Source organism: Eumetopias jubatus, unplaced genomic scaffold (assembly GCF_037043125.1).
Source record: "Eumetopias jubatus isolate StellerSeaLion01/CBP00866 unplaced genomic scaffold, mEumJub1_p1.0 scaffold_17, whole genome shotgun sequence".
NCBI lineage: Eukaryota > Metazoa > Chordata > Mammalia > Carnivora > Otariidae > Eumetopias > Eumetopias jubatus.
In genome coordinates, this window is record NW_028274823.1 from 9,508,640 (window position 1) to 9,533,462 (window position 24,823).

A 24,823-nucleotide genomic window follows, 5' to 3' on the forward strand; every position below is an offset into this window, starting at 1 on the left:
GCCAGGACCACAACAAAGCCCTCAGCTGAGCAGGAGTCTGAAGGTAAAGATGAAAATCCTGGGAGCAGAGCAGTTGCTGTGGAAGAGGCACAGAGATGGAACTTGGGTCAAGTAAGGGGGGCTCACAGGGTTACTCCCAGTAACCTGGGCTCTGGGCTGCTTTCTGCCACTAGATATGCAGTTTACAAGTAGGAGGGTATTTTTTTTTTTAATTTTTTTTTTAAAGATTTTATTTATTTTTATTTGAGAGAGAGAGAATGAGAGATAGCACGAGACGGAAGAGGGTCAGAGGGAGAAACAGACTCCCTGCTGAGCAGGGAGCCCGATGCGGGACTCGATCCCGGGACTCCAGGATCATAACCTGAGCTGAAGGCAGTCGCTTAACCAACTGAGCCACCCAGGCACCCAGTAGGAGGGTATTTGTAGCCACCTGCCCCAGTGTTAGTCACAGGATGGGCAGTTGGCAAAATAAGTGATCTGGGTGAAAATCCTTGTGTATGTGAATTACTAAACATTTGCCACAGGGAAAACGCCCCTGGAACCTGGATTACACCACACAGTTCAACTCATGGATTCTGTACACAGCTGCTGCCCACTCTTTGCCATCTGGAACACAGGGCCTTCCCATTACTCTCTGTGCTCTTGCCTAATCACTACATGTGAGTTGCCAGTGAACACTTAGGATGGAAACACTGTCAATCATCAGGCCCTGCCCTAAATGAAATGCAACTGGATTTCTTTGCATATCTTTCTGCTCGGAGCCAAAATCAGAGCCTCTGTATAATAGAGTTAGTGGGCACTGGGAATGGGGAACAACACTTCATTTCAGAGGTTTGCAGAAAGGTTGGGGGTGGGGGTGGAAAGGCACTGGACCTGGGAGGAAGGGGCTGGAGGAATAGGTCACAGAACCGGGAGTTAGTTCCTGCCCTGTAGTGACTTGCTAGGGGACCCTAGGGAATCACTTCTGCTCTCTGAGCTTCCGTTTCCTCATCTGTCAAACAGAGTTTTAGTCTTTGCATTGTCTTCTGGCCATCTGCAGTGAAACTCAGAAATTGCTAAAACACAGGAGTAATAAGGTGAGTAGGTTAATGTTGCTGACTTAAAAGAAATGTGCAAAATATTTTTATCAGTAAAGGAAGTAATAATGCTCTTGGTTTACTGTTATGGTCTGATTTTTTTTTTTTAAGATTTTATTTATTTGAGAGAGGGAGAGTGAATGAGAGCACAAGCCAGGGGTAGGACAGAGGGAGAGGGAGGAGCAGACTCCCTGCTGAGCAGGGAGTCCGATGTGGGACCTGATCCCAGGACCCTGGGATCATGACCTGAACTGAAGGCAGACGCTTAACTAACAGCCACCCAGGTGCCCCTGTTATGTCTGAATTTGTTGCTCTGTCTGAATTTAGAGGCTTAGATCAGGAAAGTTGTTATCAGACTGACAAAATTCATATTTGGGTCATTGCCCATGAAATGTGTCAGCATCTAATGGGTGCTAGGCCCTCTGTTTGATACTGAGGATCCAGAGTTTCTGCCTCATGAAACTCATACCTTGAAGAAAACAAATTTTCAATGTATAGACTCATCAGATGGAGCAGTCAAGTAACCACAAGAATAAAAGGAAACCAAGAAATGAAGTGGTCATCTTTGTAGGGAAGGACTACATAACCTGTCTCCTTAATTATGACTAAGCTCATTCGAGGCCATGTCCCTCAGAATAGTTGCTGCCTTGATGGAGGGCATAGAAAAGAAACTTGGAAAAATAAACCATTTTTGAGTGAGGTAAAACAGGAAAAAAACCCATAGTTAATTCAACTCCAGAGTACTGGCTTCAGTGAGGGTGAGCATCGTAGGTTCCTGTAGTCAAGACAAATATCTCTTCAGAGTTAAAACAGGAATCAGAAATCCTTATGACAAATGAAATTCAAATTTTTAGAGAGGTACAAGCAAATGGCATAGTTACAGAGGAAAAGCAGTAGTTAACATGGGGGACAGATGGGAATCAGTGAAGATTTTACAGAGGAGTTGGCACTGAGTGAAGCCTTGTAGGATTAGTATTACAGCAGATAGAGGAGGAGAGGGGCTGGGAGAACCATCTAGTCAAGGCTCAGAGGCATGAAAATACATGGGGTATGGGGAAATGCAGGGGGAGATGAAGCTGGAAAGATAAATTATGTTGAAATGTGGACGACCCAGTCTAGTATGACACACGTGAGGCGCCTGGGACACAAAATTTAAGGAGGCATTCACTCTTAGGGTCAGACAAGTGCAGGGTCAGCACGGTGGCTATGGTCATCAAGTAGAGGATTGATTTCAGAATCTCCCATATGAGGAACTTCTGCTTCTGGGAAGATGGAGTAGATATATGTTTTTGTTATGCTTTCTATCAAGTGCAACTAAAAATCCTGGACATTATATGGAAAACAAACACAAGACCCTGACAGGTGGAGGGAAGAAAACAGACAAGTTGGAAACTTGAAATCCAAGGAACATGGTGGTGAACTCCCTGGGTTTTGTTTTGCCTCATATTTCCAGACTTGGAGATGAAGAAGCCAGCAACCGGGAAACACCAATGGGTGCAGACAAAAAAGCTCCCAAGAAAATCCTGCTGTCTCTAACCAAAGGACCAAGAAAAGGGGAGCCTCACAAGTCAGGGAGCCTATATTCTAGTCAAATATCCCAGAAAAAAACTGGGATAAAACCACCCCCAGGCCAGCCTTTCCCCCAGCCAAGACTAAGTGGAGAGCCTAGACTTTCACTCTCACCAGGCTATGGAGTTGTCCCAAATGGCCCCTTCCTGCCAGAGTAGTATCAGAGAAGACTGGGTGATAACACCCCACCTCCCCAATCAGTGGAGATCTTGGGAAGTCTGAGCTTTCACCCTGACCCAGTGGTAATGAGGTACAATTCACCTAACTGCTGGGCTGGCATCAGAGAAGGCTTACTGGAAATTCAGGACTTTCACCATCAACAGCAGCAACAGGGTCACCTCTACTGTGGTATCAGTGGAGACCAAAGAATGAGGAGATTTTTCTGCAGTCTTCACTGTAAGAACCTCATTGAGCTCCTTGACGTAAAATTCATGAAAAGTGGCTCTCCCCCCCAACCCTGAAAAACCTGGGCCCCCAGGATTTTTTTTTCTTCTCATGCTGGTCTTTCTTCCGCCTCCAACAGTTTATCACTTACCATTTTATTCTTACCAGTTGCTGGCTCCAGCAGTGGCTTCTGATCCTGAGAAGCTGTGATTCTTTATATTCATCTGTCTCTTCACTTTTGGGGTATCTGTTTGCTCTGTGACTTCAGTTCTCTGGTCAACCTGGGAAGACATGTTGATTATCAAGTTTGTTCAGCTTTTTTCTTGTTTTGAGGGTGGCAGCTCCCAAGCTCTTCATATGTTGTAGTGGAACTGGAATTTCTGTGCTCATTTTTATTCATTCTTTTTTCTTTCTGTTCCTCAGACTGGATAATCTCGATTGATCTATCTTTGAGTTCACTGATTAGTTCTTCTGCTTGCTCAGATCTGCTGTTAAGCTCCTCTAATGAATTTTTTTCAGTTATACTTTCCAACTCCAAAATTTCTATTTGTCTCTTTAAAAAAATCATTTCTCTTCATTGATGTTCTCTATTGGAGACATTATTCTCATACCTTAGTTCTTTAGACATGGATTCCTTTGAAAATATTTTAAATAGTTGATTTAAAGACTGTCTAGTAGGGCCAATGTCTGGGCTTCCTAGGGAAAGTGTATTAATTGCTTTCCTTTACCTTTTATCATTCATACTTCTCTTTGCTTTTCTTTCTTTCTTTCTTTCTTTCTTTCTTTCTTTCTTTCTTTCTTTCTTTCTTTCTTTCTTCTTTCTTTCGTCTTATAGTCTTGTTGAAAACTAGACATTTAATATAATATGGCAACTCTGGAAATCCGTTTCTCCCTGCTCTCCAAGGTTTGTTGTTGTTTAGTGACTTTTCTCAACAAATTCTATAAAGTCTGTGTTCTTTGTTGTATGTTGACACTGAAGTCTCTGTTGATTAGCTTAGTGATCAGCTAATGATCAAACAAAGATTACCTTAAATGCCTGGAACCAGTAAATCTCCCAGTCTTTCATGAGGGGCTCCATGTGCATGTTGGGGCATGCCTTTAACAATCAGCTACGAAGTTAAAGACTCTGCCATAGCCTTCACTTTTTGCTTGGGCAAAAGCCTTAGGTCAGTCAGAGGTGAATGCTTAGGACCATCTTGTGTCTTTCTTGAGGATACTCACAGCCTTAGACATGCACACAGCACATGTGCATGGCCTAGAGTCTCAGGAATGTGTCAGAGCTTTTCAAAACTCCTATGGACAGCTAATTTACCAGCTTTTCCTTTAAGCTTTTTGGCTACTCTGTGATTTGCCCCAAATGTTATCCACTACCTCCGGCAGCCAAGAAGTTGAAACAGTTGTAATTGTTTTTGCCAAAATCCCCTTAGAGGAGGACTTTTTGCATTAGGAGAACTCCAAGTTAGTCAAATACAGATAGCTTTGCAAGAGAGGATTTCCAGGTAACCAGAAGACAGTTCAAATAATGACAGTTCTTTGGGAATGAGGCTTTGAAAGAGCTCTACCTCTATTTTCCCTTTGGTGGCTGCATTGCAGGTTGGGTTTTATTTTCAAGGTTGCCATGGAGCCGGACAGTGAATGATGGAACAATGCCGCAAGCCTGCTATTCATACTGAGATTCAGTTGTTCTTAAAAATAAGTGTTTCCTGAGCTGCAGTAAGCTTTTAATTTCCAGAGTCTGAAAAAGACAGTTTTTCTGTCCGATTTTTCATTGCTTTTATAGAGGAAAGAATTTTCAGAGGTCTTATGCCACTAGTTTTGTTGATAAGTCCCCTGCTGTTTGTGACTTCACCCAGGGTTTAGCCAGAGCAACAAGGAATAACCCTTCATAGTTAAAATGATTTCCTCATTTAATTGAACCAACTTTGCTGAGTGTGAATACCTTAAGATAATAGAAACCTGATTTATAACAGACATCCTATTCATATTGCTGTTTGAAATCCTTTTGTCTTAGACATAAAATCTGATAGTATTCTGAAGTCAGTGAACCTACATCTGACTCCTGTTAAATGACTACAGCTATATATTATTCTGTTGTGTTGCTACAACATAAAGTCTAACCAGTCTTCCATGATTGAAGATATATGAGTATTTTTAGATATATGAGTATTTTTAAGATATTAGCCTCCCCATATTACTGTCCTTTTATTTAATTGAAATCCCAGATTGACTTTTGATTAATAGTCAAACCTTAAAAGGTTCTCTGAGAGAACAAAACTTGAAAAGGTGAGACTGAGAGTAAATGATGTAGAGTAGTATTTGGACACTCATATTTCTACTGGTCCTAAAATATATCTGAACATGGAATGGAATTCAGAACTCCATGATAAGGAGTTGGTGTCCAGGGTGTTGATGTCACACAGCCTCTGGCCTGACAGGCATAGAAGTTGGAGCTGGACAGTGGCTGTACATTTTGGTAGCTCTCATGGAGACTATGCATCTAAAAGCAAGCTCTTCAGACTTACATCTTAATTACTCCTAACAGGGATAATTAGAATTTTCTTTCTCAAATTAAAAGTTTGAGAAATTCCTGATAGGATGTACTATTCCCTGAAGTTTATATTAATTACAATTTTTTTTTACTGCCGGCCTTCATCAAGCATGGAAGACTTAGACACTAGTAAGTATGTTTTGGCAGTGGATTGTTTTTCAATCCTTGCTCACTTTTCCCGGTTTCAGGGCGTGAGATCAAATGAATTGCTTATTCCACAAAAACTGGATTTCCTGGGAGGATTGAGGAGGAAAAATGGCAGTTGTCAGTGGGAGAATAGAAGACTTTTCCGGAAACACGTATCATTTACAAAATAGATTTGTATATTCTCAGCACTGTTGAACATAACATTTTTAAAAAGTTGTCCCCTCAATCATCCCCATAGGAGATTGTTAAGCCTGAGGTAGAGTGAGGAGTTAATTCTGATTCTGAAAGTGAATGTATTTCAGGATGCCCAGGTATTCAGGAGGAAAACCATTTATTTTAGTGAGACCTGTTTTGTTACTTACAGCTGCACAGTACTGCCTTTGAAAGGAAGTAAAAGATTCTCCTGTTTCTTTCTCTCTGGGTTTTGCATTTCAGTCTCGTCTCATTCATAAATAAACCCTTTCCCCCTCTCTGGGCCAGTTTAGGGTCCTGTGCCTTCCTGGGAAGATTCATTTGTATTTTACACGCACAAGGAGCTGTGGTTTGGGATTCAATTCTTTTTCCACTAGAGGAAGCTGTTGAGGTGGCAAGGTGGCTGGGTGGGGAAGGGGAGCCCATTCATTGCCTGCACTTCTCTGCCTAGATAAAGCTCAGTCTTCTAAAGTCAACACGATAATTACGTTCTGCATTGGTGGCAGTATCCTGGTGGCCATTCTTGTGCTGATGGGTGTTGTCATCTGTCTTTACTACAAAATATCCGACGCAGTGAAGTGAGTGATGTGGGTAAGGGTGAAAAATACCCCCTCAAATAGGATACCTGGGGCTCTCTGCTTGAGCAAGGTCATTCCTTGCCCTGTGCCTGCACCCAGAGTGAGGTCAGGAACAGCAGGTAGGTTTGAAAAGATAAAAGCAGGTGAGTGTAGAATCTTGTTTTTTTCCCCTTCTGGCTTAGGGCTGTGAGCTCATGAGTAGAATGTTCTCAGCTGGGTGGCTCCGTGCTGCTTTGCTCCACTTACCCTCCCAGAGTGGACCCCCAGCTGGTTTACTCAGCACACTGGCTGGGCCCTCCCTCCGTCCCAAGCACTGCAGACCGTGGGGGAGGCTGTGAATGAGTCTGTGCCTCGGATTCACTCAGAGGACAGGCTGACTGGATCTCCTCTTAGCTGAGTTGGGGAGCTCTCACGGTGTTCTCTCATTCACTGTGCATGGCCTTGGGGACAGGGAGGCGGGCCTGTGGGACTGTGGGGAAGCTGAGCTGTGTGAAGATCCTGGGGGACACCTGACAAGGGAGTATAGACAAAAGATAATTAACTTGGGGGGAGAGGAACCTTCAAATCTGGGAGAGATGGGTCGTTAGAAGCAGTGCTGTTCCCATGCTAGGGAAGTTAAGCCTGGGAGCTAGAAGATGAATCCCAGAATGTTGGGGGGACAGCCAAGTGCGGCCCCTTCCCGGTCACGCTCTGCACTTGGATGGGCCTGCAGCAATCAGCTGGGTGATCCACACTTGCAGTTTGCTCTCCCTTGTTTGCTGTAACCTGATTCTACATTTCTAGCATCCTAGGAGAGGAAGCGATTAGACAGGAGTTTGGGACAGGGGCAGAGAGCTCTAGTTTCGGGCTGCTGTTATGTATTTGATTGGCTCTAGGCCTAAACTTCACAGATACCCCTGATAATTGTGACCAGTGGACTGAGAAGAAAAATTCTAATCCCATGCTTTGTGTATGTCTTTTCTTAAGACCTTCAAAGGCACCTCTTTGTTTGGCCTTAAAGAGTAATCCAGCCATGCTCACTCAGGACAAGGTCGCCGCGGCTGCAGCCCTCACCACTGGGTCCTATCCCAACGTCCAGTGCTGTGACGAATGTAGCTTGTATGCTGACTATGACCGCCTGCCACCGTGCTTCTGTGACGTAAATGAGGGACTCTGACTTGGGTGGGCACAAATATCTTCATGCGCAGTATTTCTTTTTTGTAGAATTATTCAAGCCAAGTTTTATAGTGTTTACATGCTCTATTATAGAACATATTTATGTACTTTTGAATAAATGCAATACTGAAAATAATCTTCTGCCTCCAGTGTTTGTTGATGTTAGTTATAAATGCACTTAAATTTGTGTACTAGTCACTTTGGGACTTGGGGCATCTATCTTGTAATATTATATTGCAATATGGGGAGAGTTAGAGTAGAAAATAAAAGCATCCAGTACGTCTCCAACCCCAGAAGAAGAATATGTATTGATCTTGGAGCATTTCCAGTTTCAGACTCATCAAAAATTCCCAAGCTGGACGAGTTCATTTGGCTCTTCTTGTGAGGGCTTCATTCACTGGCCTTTAGCTACTCTACTGCAGACAATTATGTCACACTGTCCTGAAGGCGAACTCCTGTCATCTTAGAGCGAGAACAGACAAATGGGACATCTCTGGGTTTAACGTGTGACCTTAGATGATGGGGTTGAACCCGATGGTGTCTAAAAGATATTTTGAAAAACCTGAGATTCTTCTTTCTGCCCTTCTTCAAGTCTTCAGAAGCAGACTTCCTCCTCTTTAGATCATTTTAACATGGATTTTGCTGATTCAGCGGCCAATGCCTTTAAGTGCTAACAGGAATCTCCAGCTGAAAGCCAAAGCCCAGGATTCTCTTGATCTGAGCAGTAGGCAGTAGGATGTACTTCTCTCCACTTCTGCTCATCAGCCCCCTTCTGTTCCTGCTCTTTCTACTGAGCCTTCTGGACCCCCTTCTATTCACAGACTCCCCATCTGCGACCACAGTTTGTCTTGTTAACAAAACCCTTGCTTTGTGAGCATCGCATATTGTACTTAATAGAAAGAGTTAACTCGTAACAGGTGCTTAGCCACTAGAAGGGGAGGAAAAGGACAACAGGAATGAATGAAGGAAACAGCTTTTACCTCTAGGCTGTGGGGAGTGAAGAGCGATGCAATAAGCAGTTTCAGTTCTCTCAGCAGAGGGCTTGGCCGATGAGGGCATTTTTAGCACTTGAGTGGTGGAGAAATTTGCCAGAAGGAGTGTGGGAGCTGGAGCTGCTCTCACAGAGCAGCCCTTGGAACGGCCGAGAAAATCCATGGCAGCGGAGTGCCCTCCAGCCCCAGCATGAGTTTCAGGAGGCAAATTCAAGGCTGCATCTTCCCCGGATCCTGCCCTGAGACCTTCCACCTGGAAGTGACCTGTCCCTCTTGAGTTCCTGAAGCATTTTGTCTGCCTCTCTGCCATCCCCTCCTCTGGCCTGGTCTTCGGTGTTCACGTGCGCTTCGATTTTCTCCTTGCCAGCGAGCTCCCATTTCCCTCTGGCCCTCACCCAGTGGGCAGCACAGTGCCCAGGACCCTGGAGGCCCTGTGCAAGCAAGTTCTGTACGGGAATTTCACGGGGACTATGCCTGAAGTTCAGGCATCCCAGGGTCCATGAAGGGGGCAGGATGGGGCAAGGGCTCTTAGAGACATCCCTCTCATAGGCAGTAGGGACAGTGTGTAACATGGCTTTCAGAGCCAGATAAACTCGGTTCCAATCCAACTCTGCTTTTCATTAGCTATGTGCCATTGGGGGGAGTTTCTTAACCTCCCTGAGCCTCATTTTTCTTGATGTAAGCTGGGGGCTTGCATAGGTGATGGTGAGGATTAAGCAAGATAAAATATACTGGCCGCACAGGCCCTGGCATCCTGTGATCTCATGGTAAGTTGTCACTGGCCTAAACTGCTTGTCTCCTGATTTCTAACCCAGGGTTCTTTGCCCTCTGTTAACCCCCCTCCCAGGAGAGTAATCACGGAGCTCTTACACCAGTGGTGGTGGTTCAGGGAAGTAGGAGATCACATCCATAGGAGACAGGGAGAGGCTTTAGTGAGAAAGTGGGGTAGGATGGGGATCTGTGGAAACAGCTGAGGGTGAGCGGCCCTTAGTAATCAGAAGGGTCCCTACCCTATACTTCTAGCCCCTGCTCACTCTCACACCAGGACACCCAGTCCCACCTGGTACATGGCCAGCCCCAGGAGTCTCTGAGCCGATAGGAACCAAGTGGAGCGGTGCCAGGTACCTTGGTGAGTGTCCAAGCTCCTTGTGAGCACAACTTCCCAATGTCACAGGTGCTGGCCTTGCCACTGTGGTGCGGGTATGAAGCCAAATGCCTGATCCAGGGGCCTGACTGGGAACAGCCTTCCTGGGTCACAGCCCTGCCGGGGAGCCCAAGTGTCCTAGAGCCAAGTAAGGGCTTCTGGGCTGCAGGACAGAAAGACATGGAAAGTTGAGGGCACCCAGGAAGGGTTTTAAGGTAGAAGTTCAGTCTATAGCTACCATTATTACCTCCACAGAGCTGCTGGGAAGGTCCTTAAATATTGGCCATCATTTTCCTGCTTAAAAAGTTCCATCAAACTTAGAATCAAATCCAAATGCCTCATCTGACCTACAAGTACTTCACAGTTGGACCATTACCTGCCTCTCCTCACCTTACATCCCACTCCCTCCCCTTTACTCACACCCACCACACTGGCGTGCCTGCCCTTATTTTGTAGACATGCCCAACTGATTCCTGCCTCAGGGCCTTTGCACTTGCCCATTCTTTTGCCTAAAATGTATCTCCTAAGCCCAGATCACAAATGAATGCCTCTCTTTTTCTGTTTGCTCAAATTTCATCTTTCTCAGTTTCACCCTAATATTGCATCCCCCCTGAAATCTATCCCATCACCCTGTTCCCTTATATTCACAGTACCTATCACTATTTGTAATTTATTTCAGTTTGTTTGCTGTCTGTCTCCACTTAGTGAGTAAGTTCCATGGGGACAGGGACTGTTTCTCTCATGTTCAATTCCAAATCCCCAGACTGTATAACAGTAACTAACAAAAAAAATTTTTTTAAAGATTTATTTGACAGAGACAGTGAGAGAGGGAACACAAGCAGAGGGAGTGGGAGAGGGAGAAGCAGGCTTCCTGCTGAGCAGGGAGCTGGATGCAGGACTTGATCCCAGGATCTGCTCTGTTCTCACGTACGTCTGGCCCTCGCATGGTCAAACTGACTGGGATCATGACCTGAGCCGAAGGCAGACGCTTAATGACTGAACCACCCAGGCGCCCCTAACAAATATTTTTGAATAAATGAATGAGTGAAAAGAGGGCAGTCCCATATAAAAGCTTCTTGTGAGTATGATTTCCTGATGTCACAGGTGCTGGCCTTGCCACTGCAGCACCAGTCTCACCTTGGACACCAGGATTCCTTTCTGTCATCTGTAAAACACAGTGCCTAGGGGACTTTAATTCACCTGCTCCAGGCTCTCTGGGCATAGTGGTTTGAGTTCCTGGAAGCTGAACTCACACTTGTACTTTATTTTTCCTCGCCATCCTGGGCCACCTCCTTCTTTCCCTCAGTCTCAGCACCCTGGCAGGCTGACCCACAGTGTGCCCAGGTGCCAACTCTCTCCCCAGCTGATCCTTTGACTCTAATTTTTAGAGAAGAGCAGGGAAGGCTTAAGACAGCAGTAGCACTACCCGCTTCGTGATCTGCACAAACAAGAGGGCCACGGCTCAACTCCAGGTCGGTGCCCGGAAGAATTACTCGGTGCTTACTGTGCGCCACGTGTTGGAGCTCCCCTAGGAAGAGCTTTACTTGGGAACTTCCTGTGAATGTCCCAGGAATGAGTTGGGGAGAGCCGAACACTCACTGTTCGGGATTGCTGATAATAAATCAGCCAGACAGCTGCTCTGTTCTCACGTACGTCTGTCTGGCCCTCGCATGGTCAAACTGACACATTCCCTGAAGGTCTCCAGAAAGCTCTGAAGCCAGATACGGAGCCCCGGGAAGTATAAAGCCTGCCCTCCCTTCAGGCTGTTCTTCCCTTGACAACGATGGAGGCCATGAGAAGGCTTGTCCTCTTGGCCGTCTTCATTGTGCCATGTTTGGCGGAGTTGAACTGGACCAAGTCTGAAGGTAAGAACACTGAACCCATTGTTTCCTATCAAAATCGGGAGACCTCCTTTCAAGAGGCCTCTGCCGAAAGTTTTTTAAAGTTTTAATATCTGCTAATGGCCTTAATAAGGGAACATTTATTTCTATGCTCTTCATGTGATTTTGAATTAGTACCAAGGTTTTTTTCAGGCCTATATGACGATATACATAAAAATGTAAAAGGATAAAGAATTTTACCTAGTAATTTTACTACTGAGAATTAAATATTTAGGAGATAATTATAAAAGTGCACACAAACACACTGCATTTACATAATTATAAGAAGCAATGTAAATTTCCCTCATTTATTCTGTAAGTTGTAAAGACATACAAAGGTATATACTTTGGCGATTTCTTACAAATCATAAGAAAGGTACCCAGGATCTACTTTAAGAGAAAAAACAACTACCTGAAATTTATTTATGTTTAAAATACATACATTGGAGCATCTTTAAAAAAATCTGGAAGTAGACGAGAAAAAGAAAGGTTCTGGAAGTTTTTACAAGAAGTTTTTAATGGTGATTTTTTTCCCTGGATGGGTGGGATTATACTTTTTTCTTTAATTGTCTTTGCTTTCTGATATTTTTTTACTAATAAACATAATAGTAGTTATTGTTAGGGGAAAACAAGAGACTATTGTTATAAGGATGTCACCCATCACAGATAAAAAGGAAAATGAAAAGCTTTTTGTTTCTAAGTGGAGTTAACCATTTGTTGGGTTCCATTGTAAAGTATTTGATTTTCTTGTTCACATTCCGTTACAGCTGCTGCTGCTTCTCCTCCCCCCTCCTCCTTTTCTTTTAGTAACAGCTTTATTAGGATATAATTCACATACCATAAAATCCACTCTTCTAAAATGTAAAATTTACTGGTTTTTAGTACACCGTTATTTAATTTGAGAACATTTTTATCACCCCCCCCAAGAGAAACTCCATACCCATTAGCAGTTACTCCCCATTTTTCCCAATGCTCTCAGCCCAAGGCAACTACTAATCTACTTTCTGTCTCTATAGATGTCCCTAATGTGGACATTTCATACAAATGAAATCCTATAACCTGCGGTCTTTCACTCAGCACAGTATTTACAAAGTTCATCCACGCTGTACCATACATCAGTACCCCATTCCTTTTCATTACTGGATCCTCCTGCATTGTATGGACAGACCCCATTTTATATGCATTCATTAGTTGGTGCCCATTTGGGTTGTTTCCCCTTGTTTGTTATTTGGCTAATGCTGCTGTAAATAAACATTAGTGTACATGTCTTTGTGGGAACATATGTTTTCCTTCCCTTTAGAGATATGCCTAGAAGTGGACCTGCTGGGTTATGGTAACTCCCAGTTGAATCTTTTGAGGAATTGCCAGATGATTTTCCTAGCAGCTGTCCCATTTTACCTTCCCTCGAGCATTGCAGGAAGGTTCCAGTTTCTCCACATCCTTGTCAACACTCATCTATTTCCTGTTTCTGACTCTAGTTTTGCTTCACATCCCAAACGGTGTGAAGTCATATCTCACTGTAGTTTTGAATTGCATTTCCCCAATGGCTAATGATGTTGAGTATCTCTTCATGTGTTTAATGACCTTTATGTGTTCTTTGGAGAAATATCTACTTTTGTTGTTTGTCTATTTTTTATTGGGTTGTCTTTTAATTGTTGAGTTGTAAGAGTTCTTTATATATTGTAGGTATAAAGCTTCTTTGTAAAACCATCTTTCTTTAAGCCCTAATACAGTCTTTATTTATGTATTTAATTTTTTAAAAAAAGATTCCATTTATTCATTTGACACACACAGAGAGAGAGAGAGAGCACAAGTAGGGGGAGTGGCAGGCAGAGGGAGAGGGAGAAGCAGGGTCCCCATTGAACAAGGAGCCCTGATGTGGGACTCAATCCCAGGACCCCAGGATCATGACCTGAGCCGAAGGCAGATGCTTAACCAAATGAGCCATCTAGGTGCCCCATAGTCTTTATTTTTTATGAACCATATATAGAGAAATCATAAATATTTTCTCCCCAAGGGCTCTAAGAGGGGGAAATCAATGGCTGGTGGCTTATTTTGGAATGAGCTAAATACCATCACAATTATGAGCATGCTTGTATGTGGGAGGTAGATGCCTAATCCCTGGAGGAGAAGGCCAGGGGCAGCTGACTTTCCTCAATGTCAACTGTGGTCTCTCCCAGGCAAATCAAGCTGCCAGTCCAGCTTGGGAGGCTCCAGCCAATCAGATGCCCACAGGGCCCTAATCCTGCAACTCAATCCCAATGAGGACTGTACCTGGACAGTAGAAAGACCAGAAAATAAAAACATCAGAATCATCTTTTCCCATTTCCAGTAAGTAGAGGCTTTACTTTCTAATAAGGGTGGTTGAACTCTGGCCACACTAGGGAGTCTGTGTCGGAAAAAATCAGCTGGTCCTAGAGGTAGTGGTAACTCCCATGACCACGATGATGATGACGATAATGGTTAATAGTCACTGACTGATGACTGGGCCCCTGGCTCTGGTCCCAGAGGTCCTGGAGGTCGGTATAGTTATCATAGGCACAGGGAAGTGGAGAACTTGTCTCAGGTCACATTGTAAGTGGAATGACCAGCATTAGTACCCAGCTAGTCTAGTTCCATCTGGAACAGACCCTAAAACACTAAACTTATAGTCCCAGACTTTGCTATGCGTTCTAATCAGCAGGGGAGCTTCCCAAAACCCAGATTCCCAGGCTAAACACCATAGAATTAGATCAGAATCCCTGGGGGTGGGAACCAGGCGATTTGGTGTTTTTTCTTTAACTTGAAATCAGTACCGACTCACCAGTGTTTTCCCTGAGTGCCCAGGTCATGGCAGCGTGAGGCCAAGCTGAGCACAGGGCCCCACACCAGGGGCCTCCCTCAGGGCTCCAGGAGAACTGCCTCAGTCAAAACCTCTCAACAGCCCTCTGGGGTAGATGCAATCTAATCCCCACTCAGTGGGTAAGAAATCCCAGGGAAATCACTTAATGTGCCCAAAGTTACAGACTAATACAGGTGGGAGAGGACTAGAATCTAAGCCACCTGGTTCCAGGGCCCAAAGTCTTACCCAATCCCCGTGGTTCTAAAGCTGGAGAGTCTCAGAGCACCTGGAGGGAGGGTTTTGCAAAAGCACAATTGCTGGGCCCTGGGCCCAGATTACAATCCAGGTGGGGGCGGCTGGGGCCTGAGAATATATGTGCAGAGGTAACAACCTCCCAGGGGTGGTTCCTGCTGCCTCTGCTGCTCAAGGCGCCACACTGGGAGATGCGTGGCCCTACGCCCCGGAAGTTAGAACAGACTTCTCTTTGGCCCCCACAGAAACAAAGGAGAAGGGGGACTTCATATTTCCTAGACTTTTAGGGCTACTAAGAATCCTATACATTATTCTTGGTTCGTCGAGAAAGAGAGAATGGCACTGTGGCAGAGTGAGGGAGGGGAGATGAGCAGTTCACATTTCTTAGACGCTTCCCCCCACACACACACCAGACAAAGGCTGTGACATCCCCATTTACAGAAGAGAGAGTGAGCAAAGGAAATAGTAAATCACTTTTCCAAAGTGTTTTTTTTTAAGATTTTTATTTATTTATTTGAGAGAGAATGAGAGAGAGAGAGAGAGAGCATGAGTGGGAGGAGGGTCAGAGGGAGAAGCAGACTCCCTGCCAAGCAGGGAGCCCGATGCGGGACTCGATCCTAGGACTCCGAGATCGTGACCTGAGCCGAAGGCAGTCGCTTAACCAACTGAGCCACCCAGGTGTCCCTCACTTGTCCAAAGTTACACAGCAGGTAAGGGACTAAGGTGCAAGGAGAACTGGGGTTTGTCCACCCTCGTGTTTTCCCTCTAGGGTATCTTGGCCCTCTGTTGGGATTCTGAGGGCGTGTGGAGAGACCCTGTCAGAATGGGCAGAAAACAGTCATTCTGGTCTGCCCTGTCCAACGGCAGGGCCTGGGACCGTCCTTACGAATGAGGACATGGGGATGGGAGGGAAGGAAGGGGCATCTGGGAAGATGTTAAATCTGCTTTACCCTGAGAGAGGGGGCCAGGGAAGAAGAGTTGCTTCCACTTTCAACAGCCTTGGATTTCAAACCTCAAGGGGAATGAATTCTAAATAAGAAGATCTCACCTGACAATTTCCACATGAGTATGAGGAACAGGAGAGATGGAAATGGAAGGAAAGGGGTCTTGGATTCCAGGCCCACTCCCCCCCGACTTTATAGACACATTGGCAAAGCAGTTCAGTCCCCTGAGGCATTTATAGATCGATGGTGTGTGGTTTGATGTTGAGGAAGGTGTGGGTGGCTGGTCTTGGAGAGGTTGAAATGAAAACAGATATGCCACTGCATTGGAAACGGATGCCAGTGTGAACAGTTGACACTCAACCCCCCTTGCCTGGTGGCTCATCTCTAACCACAGTGTGTTCTGTTTGCAGGCTTGATCCTGATGGAAGCTGTGAAAGTGAATACATTAAAGTTTTTGATGGAAACTCTACCAACGGGTCTCTGCTAGGGCAAATCTGCAGTAAACATGACTACATTCCTGTTTTTGAATCATCCAGTTCATTAACGGTTCAAATCATCACCGACTCTGTAAGACTTCAAAGAACTGTGTTCATCTTCTACTACTCATTCCCTTCTGGCACCTGTGAGTTCTCATTTATACATCCTACGCACATACCACTTACGAGCATGGAAGGTTACACACTCTCCTGCATGGGTTGTTATAACCTCGAGTCTGAGCTCTCTGTTGTGAGAGCAGAGGTTCTCTAGCTCGTGTGTGCAAGAATTGCCTGGAGAGCTTGTGAAATCAGATTCCTGCCCCACCACCCGAGACTCCGCTTCACTGGTTCTGGGATGGAGCCCACAATTTGCCTTTCTAACCAGCTCCTGGTGAGGTAGATAGAAGGGGCTGATCAGATGGCTACATGTTGGGGTGTATCGTGTTACAGACCAAAGCAGACTCTCCGAGTTCGGCCTGTTTTAGAATAACCCTGAGATCCTCTGAAATGCCCACTCAGGGGCCGCTCCTCCCTCTGGTCTGATTCAGAAGATCTGCGTTGGGGCTCGAGAAACCTTCACATCTGACAAGTTCCCCAAGTGACTCTGACAAAGACTGGAGGGCAGATGATGAGAAATGCTGACCTAACTTGTCAGGCAATCAGATGTTACCCTGGTTCTGCTTTCCCAGCACCCAGATTCCACTGCAGCGCAAAGCAGAATGCCGAGAAATTCTGCAAGTGGGCTCATGAGCAAAGCCCCGCACTGGCTTGCTTTCTGAGGCCCAGAGCTGACCGTGTCAGTCTCCTCTTAAACCACACAGATCTCCAGAGTGGAGCAGTCACGGTTTTCCAAAGCCAGACCCAGGCCACCTTTTCAGGCCTTACCTCTGGCCGCTACCTGACATGCCTCCTATGCTTTAGCCGACCTCGATTGTTTTACGTGCCCCGAGAGAGAGCCTTCAGCGTTGCCTGTTTCTCTCATCCAGCTGCTTGCTTCCCGACTGGGGAGGGAGGGACCAAGGATGGCTTCATGTTGGCTGCATCTGCGCTGACCTGGACCGACAGCGTAGGGTAGGGAGAGGTGAGACCCACAGGAGGACGACTCCTGTCTGCTGGAACCAACAGCCTGAGGAGCTGCGGGAAGAAAGGACACGTTAGAACAGCAGGGCACGTGGAGGTGGCCGATGAGGCTGGAAAGCTGGGCTGGGGCCAAGTGAGGAAGAGCCTCCCGTGACAGTCCTAAATGATGTCTTTTTCTGTGGCTTAGTCCAGGTGACAGAGGGTCTCTAAAACTGGGACAGATCTTACAGGGTCACTGCCCTGCACCAGTGGTCAGGAAATCCAGTGATAAAGAAGGGTAAAAATCTCAATATGCTACCAATTCGGAAGAGGGCAATGGAAGAAAATTTGGGTGGGTGTGGGGGATTGCTGTATTAAGCTCAGTGCACAGCACGGAAACTAAATGAAGTCTCTCTCTTGATTTACATTCTTGGTCACCCTCACATCCCTTTCAGCTATTCCAAACTGTGGTGGTTACTTGGACTCCTTAGAAGGATCTTTTACCAGCCCCAATTACCCAAACCCACACCCTGAGCTGGCTTACTGCGTATGGCACATACAAGTGCAGAAAGGTTACAAGATAAAATTAAACTTCGGAGACGTTTTGTAAGTACTGTGGTCCATTTCTGCTGGGAGAAATGCAGGGAGCCCACCTGGAAATGGGGAAACCTGGGGAAGAGAAATGATGTGCACCCTCTCATAGATGGCCACTTTTCACAGAATAGAGAAAACACCAACACTATTGCATTGAACTAAGTTGTCTACTTTTCTGAAGATTCTGAGGTCACATTAGGGACTGGCAAAGCCCCAGGTTTGTCCCAATCCTGAGATACCATTGTGGGGAAAAATCTTTAATCACTTAAGACTGGGACTGCTGAGAATTGAATTGGTTTGGAAAGCTTTTTCACCAGAGGCCCTACATCTCTAGCTTAGAAGGGGACGAACACTGCAGATTTGATTTCATTGCTGTCTATGATGGTCCCTCCACCACCACCGGCCTGATTGGACAAGTGTGTGGCTATGTGAGGCCCACCTTCGAATCCTCGTCAGACTCATTGACCGTGGTGCTATCGACAGATTACGCCAACTCCTACCGGGGCTTTTCTGCTTCCTACACTTCAATTTATGCAGAAAATATCAACACTAGTAAGTCATGTTCCTTAGCTATTTTGAGCTCTCTGAAGATTGTGTCCATAGAAACTGCTCCTTGATTCTTAGCCTACCTGTGGCTATTGCTATTTGCAAGCCTGTCATATATACTTTGGAACATATATTCATAATCTGAAGCTGGAGAATCAGTTCTGCGCATTGCTTAGTATGAGAGGAAATTAATGGTTTTATCAACTGGAAAAAGATTTCTGTAGAAAATAGGGACCGTTTTCTGTAATGCCACCTGTAAAGTCTCTATTAAAAATGATAGATTTACAGATTCAAGTTGCAGACAAGGTCACAGTAAACATTGTAGAGGGTGGATCAAGTGCTCTGCTGTCTCAGGCTTCTGACTACAGTTCAAAGCAAAAAGGGTTTTGAGTTTTTATATAGTCTTCTCTACACATAGCTTTTTAAGATCCAAAGTTCCTAGCTGACATAAACATAATCATCCTCTTTTTTTTTTTTTTTTTTTTGTCCTGAACAGCATCTTTAACTTGCTCCTCTGACAAGATGAGAGCCATCATAAGTAAATCCTACCTGGAATCATTTACATACAGTGAGAATAACATACAACTGAATGACCCAACTTGCAGACCAAAAATATCAAACGTGGTGGAATTTTCTATCCCTCTTGATGGATGTGGGACAATCAAAAAGGTAAAGTGAGACACTGAGCTGGGTTTTGCCAAATGCCAATGGTGTGCTGGATAATGCTGGCAGCAGAATACTTGCTGGTGGCTTTAATGGGCAACTCCCAAATCTTTATGGCTTGATACATGGTAAGCCTGTGTGAACATTTACATGCACTCACTCATTTAAGCACAAGTGCCAAATCACCACACTTATTTTCAGGGTAACTAGAGGTGGTTCTCTTTCCCAAAAGGTGAAGAACTCTGAAAACTCACTGAAGAACATTTGAACATCTAGATGCTGCAGGTGTAGCAGCCTACCAGGAATACTGTTATAGAAAATGATTAGATCTCACATTTAGCAAAAACCTAGTTGTACTGTTAGGATTTTCTTCTTTCCCCTGCAACAGGAGAAGGTCAAAACATGATCCTTGTTTTAAAGACGAAGGACGTAAGTTTGTGATTTGTTTTCCATTTTCTAGAATTTCAAGATCTCAAACATTTGCAACCTGTAGGTCCCTTTAGGTTGTATACCCTAAACTTTCCACTCATGTCATTAAACAACAATCTTGTTGAGAAGAATGGCAGCTTACTCCAGAGAATCGGTAAGGATAGAGTAAATCATTATTTTCTGCTCCAAATGAACACCTATTATCTGTGCATCCTAGGGAAGGCAGCCTGGGGAAAACCTATTGCAAGACTTCTGTCTGCATACACTTGGGAAACCGCCCAGTGAGCCACACTAACTTAATGCTACTTACGGAAGGAAGCCTCACCTTACAGGGTCTCAAGTCTCTCTAGGGATCGAAGTTTGCGTTCAGAATTGTTTTTAACGTAACTGAAAAAAGTTCTGCCTAATTCTGTCTTCAAGTCTTTCTAAGCCAAGCTCTTATCTCTCATCTCACATGTTTTCTTCCTACCCAGAATGTTTCTTAAATAAAGCATATTGGAGCCTGTAGTATCCTAACATGAAAGCTGCTATCTTGTGATTTAAGAAAATTGTGTCTCTATCCACAGATGGTATTCATATCTGTGATCTAAACTATTACTGGACTTAACATACAACATTTGAATTCCATCTCATTCTACAGGTAGAAGATCATTCAGTTACTTACACCAATATAATCACTCTTATTCCATCCCCCACGTCTCAAGTGATCACCCGTCAGAAACATCTCCAGATTGTTCTGAAGTGTGAAATGGAATCTAATTCTACCGTGGAGATGATGTACATAACAGAAGATGACGTAATACAAAATCAAAGCGCACTGGGCAAATATAACACAAGCATGGCTCTTTTTGAATCCGATTCATTTGAACAGCCTATACTGGAGTCACCGTATTATGTGGATTTGAACCAAACACTTTTTGTGCAAGTCAGTCTGCGTACCTCAGATCCAAATTTGGTGGTGTTTCTGGACACCTGCAGTGCCTCTCCCACGCCTGACTTCGCATCTCCAACCTATGACCTAATCAAGAGGGGGTACGTACTGCTGGGTGACATACTCTTCTGAGGATTAATAGTGACTTGAATGAGGTAGTATTTTTGGTGCATGGATACATGATTCATGTATGCATCCTGTATAATTTTTTTCTAGTACTGTTACCATGGAATTTAGTAAATGTAATCATTTTATGAAATAGAGTTACTGTGTACTAATTACAAATAATTTAAGTTAAAGCATTTCTACAGTCACAGCCCATATCCACTAGAATTGTTAGTCTATTCCCAAAATATTTGCTGGTAGAAACGAATTTATTTTTTGTCAAGAAGGCTTTATGTTTTTGTTTTTGCTTTTTTTCTCCACAGTTTGGTTATTTTCAACAGAATCCCCAAAGATTATTTCACTTGTTCCAGCTCCAGAACACAAACATAATGGAATTTGTAAAGTCTCTATGGCATTCTTTAAAAAAAAACCAAAAACAGGAAAGGGGCGCCTGGCTGATTCAGTGGGTAGAGGATATGACTTTTAATCTTAGGGTCATGAGTTCAAACCCCACATTGGGTATGGAGCCTACTTAAAAAAAAAAAAATTAAAAAAAGTAGTTTTTTTTGAAAGGAAAGTTTTTCTTTTTTTTCTATAAGCTGATGGACTTTAACTACATCAGCCATACTGACACATTCATAGCAAGTGTATAAAGTAAGGTGTATGAGCTCTACTATATCTGAATTGATTTTCTAATTAATTCACATGAACTAGAAATTTTAGTGCTGGAGGGAATTTTATTTTATCCAGGAATCAGATTCATAGCTTTAGTTCACTGTAGTCTGAGCTAAAGACATTGTCTTTCTTTCTTTTTTTTTAATTAATTTTTTTCTCTCTAAATTTTTATTTAAATTCTAGTTAGTTAACATATAGTGTAATATTGGTTTCAGGAGTAGAATTAGCGATTCATCACTTACATACAATGCGCCTGATCTCATCTCATCTCAGAAGCTAAGCAGGGTCAGGCCTGGTTTATATGTGGATGGAAGACATTTTTGTCTAGAGAAAGTTGTGACCCATGAATCACACTGCTCAAAGAAAACTTTATATCCTCTCTTTTCAATATTGAAAAGACCGAACTGTGAATTTTCTAAATGTGCCATAAATTCTGTTCCAGATGTAGTCAAGATGAGACTTGTAAGGTGTATCCCTTATCTGGACACTATGGAAGATTCCAATTTAATGCCTTTAAATTCTTGAGACGTCTGGGCTCCGTATATCTGCAGTGTAAGATCTTGATATGTGATCATAGTGACCATCAGTCTCGCTGCAACCAGGGCTGTGTCTCTCGAAGGAAACGAGACATTTCTTCATACAAATGGAAGACTGATTCTGTCATAGGACCTATTCGTCTGAAAAGGGATCGAAGTGCAAGTGGAAATCCAGGTAAGAAAAAAATCTATTTCATGATCTGAGAACACCTCATGGTTCATTAAATTCTGCCCAAATGTATTCCTTCTTAAGCATGTACAGTTTAGAGATTTATGATATTTGTAACAAAGCCCTAAATAAGGTAAGCACACAAGATTAATTTTTCTTTCTATTAGTTGATAAAATGAAAACCATGTATCTTTTAAGCATATGATGCACTAATAATTCACCATTATTCACATGGTTTTGAGTATAAATGTAATGTCCTCACTTCTAAAAACAATAGTTTCTCTTAGCTTCCTGACTTATTATAGACACACCATGGCAGATAACAGAATCAAAAGCAATGTATTTTAATTCCTAAATGAGTAAAATCAGATGAACCAGCGTCTCACACAAATCACCTTTTGGGAAAAAAAAAAGCAATTTTTTCTAAAATAGAGAAAATACTATATTTTCAACACAGCCCTGCTTCTTTTTTAAAGGATGGAAAAAATGAGCCCTGCCAGGTCCCATAGCAGAGTGATAGTGAATGCCCAAGGACAAGCCACGGCTGAATGGCTTCGATAGACCATAATTACATGAAAACTGTTTATAAGAATTTATCTCATATGAAAATGATCCTGGCATAAGAGAACCTTATGACCTCTGTCTTTATTATTATTTGAATGGTTTGGGAAGGAGTAGGAGTCTAGTTTGTAGCAAAATATTTCTATGACAAAAACAAAAATTAAATCCAGTAATTTTACATAGTCACTAAAAAGATGATGCATCTATGGATATTAGTCTAAATTAGTTGAAAATTTGTGAACGAAAGTTATAGAAATATCATGCCCATTAGAAGAGTACCCTTTTCCTGTTTGAAGAAAAGAAACTAGTTGTTTCTCCATCGATCAAATATATTTTGGTGACTGTGGGAGATAGTGACTATCAATAGATGAACCTGCACTTGTTTGATTTTGATACTTGAATCCCACAAGTTTCTCACCTTATGTCAGGGAAACAAATTAACTATTTAAACAAACAAATGTAAGGACATCTTGTCTTTTAAATTAAACAGAAACATAAACTAATTGAGATAGTTGCTAGCAGTTCCTGTATGTTGTTTTGGCATTAAATAGCATATACTCATTGATGCCTAAGATTCGTAGGCTATAGAGAGATACACATTAATGAAAATTTTGTAATGCCAAGTAATACTTTTCTTTAAATGATTTTTGTCTGGTTTCCAATTACAGGATTTCAGGATCAAATACACAGAGAAGAAACTCAGAATCAACCTTCCGACAGTCTGCATCTGTTTTCATTCATGGTCCTTGCTCTGAATGTCGTGATTGTGGTGGCGATCATAGCGAGGCATTTTGTGAATCAGAGAACAGACTACGAATACCAGAAGCTTCAGAATATGAACTAACCAGTTCAGCCTTCAGACACATTTCTCCCAAATGCCAAAGGAAATGCTGCTTCATGGCTACACATTATGAATAAATTGGGGATAACCCCATAAAAATGACACACATGTCCTGCTGTCACCATGTTCAGAGTGTGCTGTCTTGCAGGGGTGATTGAAATGAACAAACATTATGTCCATGCTAAAGAACTGAAGCCACCAACATATTAAATGAATTAGAAATGTCCTTTGTGCGTGAAACATTCTCAGTAAACATTAGGTGAAAAGAAGGAAGTTGTTTTTACTTAAATCTTCAACATTAGATGTATTTGTTTCCTAGATGCAAATATGCTACCTTTTGAAACATATACGAGGGTTATAGTTTCTGAAACTAAGTGTGATGGAGAGAATTGCCATCTTGTTTATTCACATGCCTCACTATAATGCAGAGCTTCAGCATTTTACAACTTAATCACATCTCAGAAAGGGCTTTGGAAAGAAGAAAGCTATTTCATGATCTAAGAACAGGAAAGAAGAACCTTCTGTATAGTTTCTAGGTTAATGAATGAAAACAACAATTCTCCTCCCATTTGCCATCAAACACCAAAGCCAAATGTAATCCTAACAAGGAGTAGTCCGTTCTGACTGCCACTTTCCTACCTACAGTATCAAGGGCCTCGATGGGCACTAATCTTACTCATCCCAAACGTCATATTGAATTCTTTGTCTTAGATGGACAATACAACTCTACCCCATCACCCAACACCACCACGGATGTGTATCACGTTCTGATACACATCCTAAGAGGCAACCACATTTCTGAATGCCCAAGGACACTCCCAGACACATGGACTGGCTACACGGTATGCCCAGGGAGTACGCCATGAGTAAGACAACATCTCTATCCTCATCAGACAAGTTGTTAGGGGCCTGCTGGGTTTCCAGCTCCGAATGAAAACAGATCTTACCCATTTTCTTTTCAATATTTCCATGTGGATCTTCCAAGCACTTGCCCCAAGTGACCATGCAGTTGAGTCCCCTCTGTATTCATCTGTGTGACTAAAGAGAGCTACTGCAAAGTTTTCCTCTAACCTAACGTGAAAGCACTTAAGAACATAATTAGAATGGGCAAATCAAATTCAGTCAAGACAGCATTTAAAAACTGCCTGATCCCTGGCCCACCCGCCATCTTTCTGTCAGGAACTAACTGAGCCTGTGCGGGCGGCCGGGCATGGGGGCTGCTCAGAGGCACGCCAGGCACAACAGCGTAATACCAAGAAGACTGTCACATAGTGTGACTCAGGAGACAGTGTAAAACTATCACCATGAGTCAAAAAAACCCTTCGCAGTGGAGCTATTGAGCTATACCAATGCATTAGAGCTATAAAATAATACATAGCAGAAAGGTTTTTTTCTTCAGGAGAAACTGCAGTAAAGTAAGTAAAGGTCTGGAGTTGGTGGCCTGGGTTTTAGTCCTTCCACTTAGACCTGGTGGGTTACCTTGGCCAGGTCACCTTCAGCCTTGATCTCCACAATTTAAAACAGGGAAGGTAGCAGCTGCCCCCCCCCCCCAAACC

The 24,823-nt window shown here is 43.4% G+C and overlaps 2 protein-coding genes across 2 annotated transcripts; both read left to right on the top strand.

The window, feature by feature from the left end:
- The first annotated feature begins 3,894 nt into the window (after positions 1-3,894).
- Positions 3,895-7,726, top strand: LOC114202669 (protein FAM24B-like). Its single transcript, XM_088020003.1, has 3 exons — positions 3,895-5,706; positions 6,374-6,494; positions 7,461-7,726. Exons 1-3 carry the CDS (start codon positions 5,625-5,627, stop codon positions 7,648-7,650), a joined length of 393 nt encoding a protein of 130 aa, XP_087876129.1. The 5' UTR covers positions 3,895-5,624; the 3' UTR covers positions 7,651-7,726.
- Positions 7,727-11,568: 3,842 nt separating this feature from the next.
- On the top strand, positions 11,569-23,270 carry CUZD1 (CUB and zona pellucida like domains 1). Its single transcript, XM_028095968.2, has 9 exons — positions 11,569-11,650; positions 13,846-13,996; positions 16,093-16,304; positions 17,673-17,823; positions 18,146-18,363; positions 18,854-19,026; positions 20,090-20,481; positions 21,603-21,871; positions 23,095-23,270. Exons 1-9 carry the CDS (start codon positions 11,569-11,571, stop codon positions 23,268-23,270), a joined length of 1,824 nt encoding a protein of 607 aa, XP_027951769.1.
- The last annotated feature ends 1,553 nt before the right edge of the window (positions 23,271-24,823 follow it).

Excerpts from the sequence above, each read along its gene's own strand:
- CUZD1 (XM_028095968.2), top strand. The coding sequence starts at position 11,569 with ATGGAGGCCATGAGAAGGCTTGTCCTCTTGGCCGTCTTCATTGTGCCA. Across the intron at positions 19,027-20,089 it reads GATGTGGGACAATCAAAAAG|GTAGAAGATCATTCAGTTAC; the intron begins GTAAAGTGAGAC and ends CTCATTCTACAG. Across the intron at positions 21,872-23,094 it reads AAGTGCAAGTGGAAATCCAG|GATTTCAGGATCAAATACAC; the intron begins GTAAGAAAAAAA and ends TTCCAATTACAG.
- LOC114202669 (XM_088020003.1), top strand. The coding sequence starts at position 5,625 with ATGTACTATTCCCTGAAGTTTATATTAATTACAATTTTTTTTTACTGC. Across the intron at positions 5,707-6,373 it reads CATGGAAGACTTAGACACTA|CTCAGTCTTCTAAAGTCAAC; the intron begins GTAAGTATGTTT and ends GCCTAGATAAAG. Across the intron at positions 6,495-7,460 it reads AAAATATCCGACGCAGTGAA|ACCTTCAAAGGCACCTCTTT; the intron begins GTGAGTGATGTG and ends TCTTTTCTTAAG.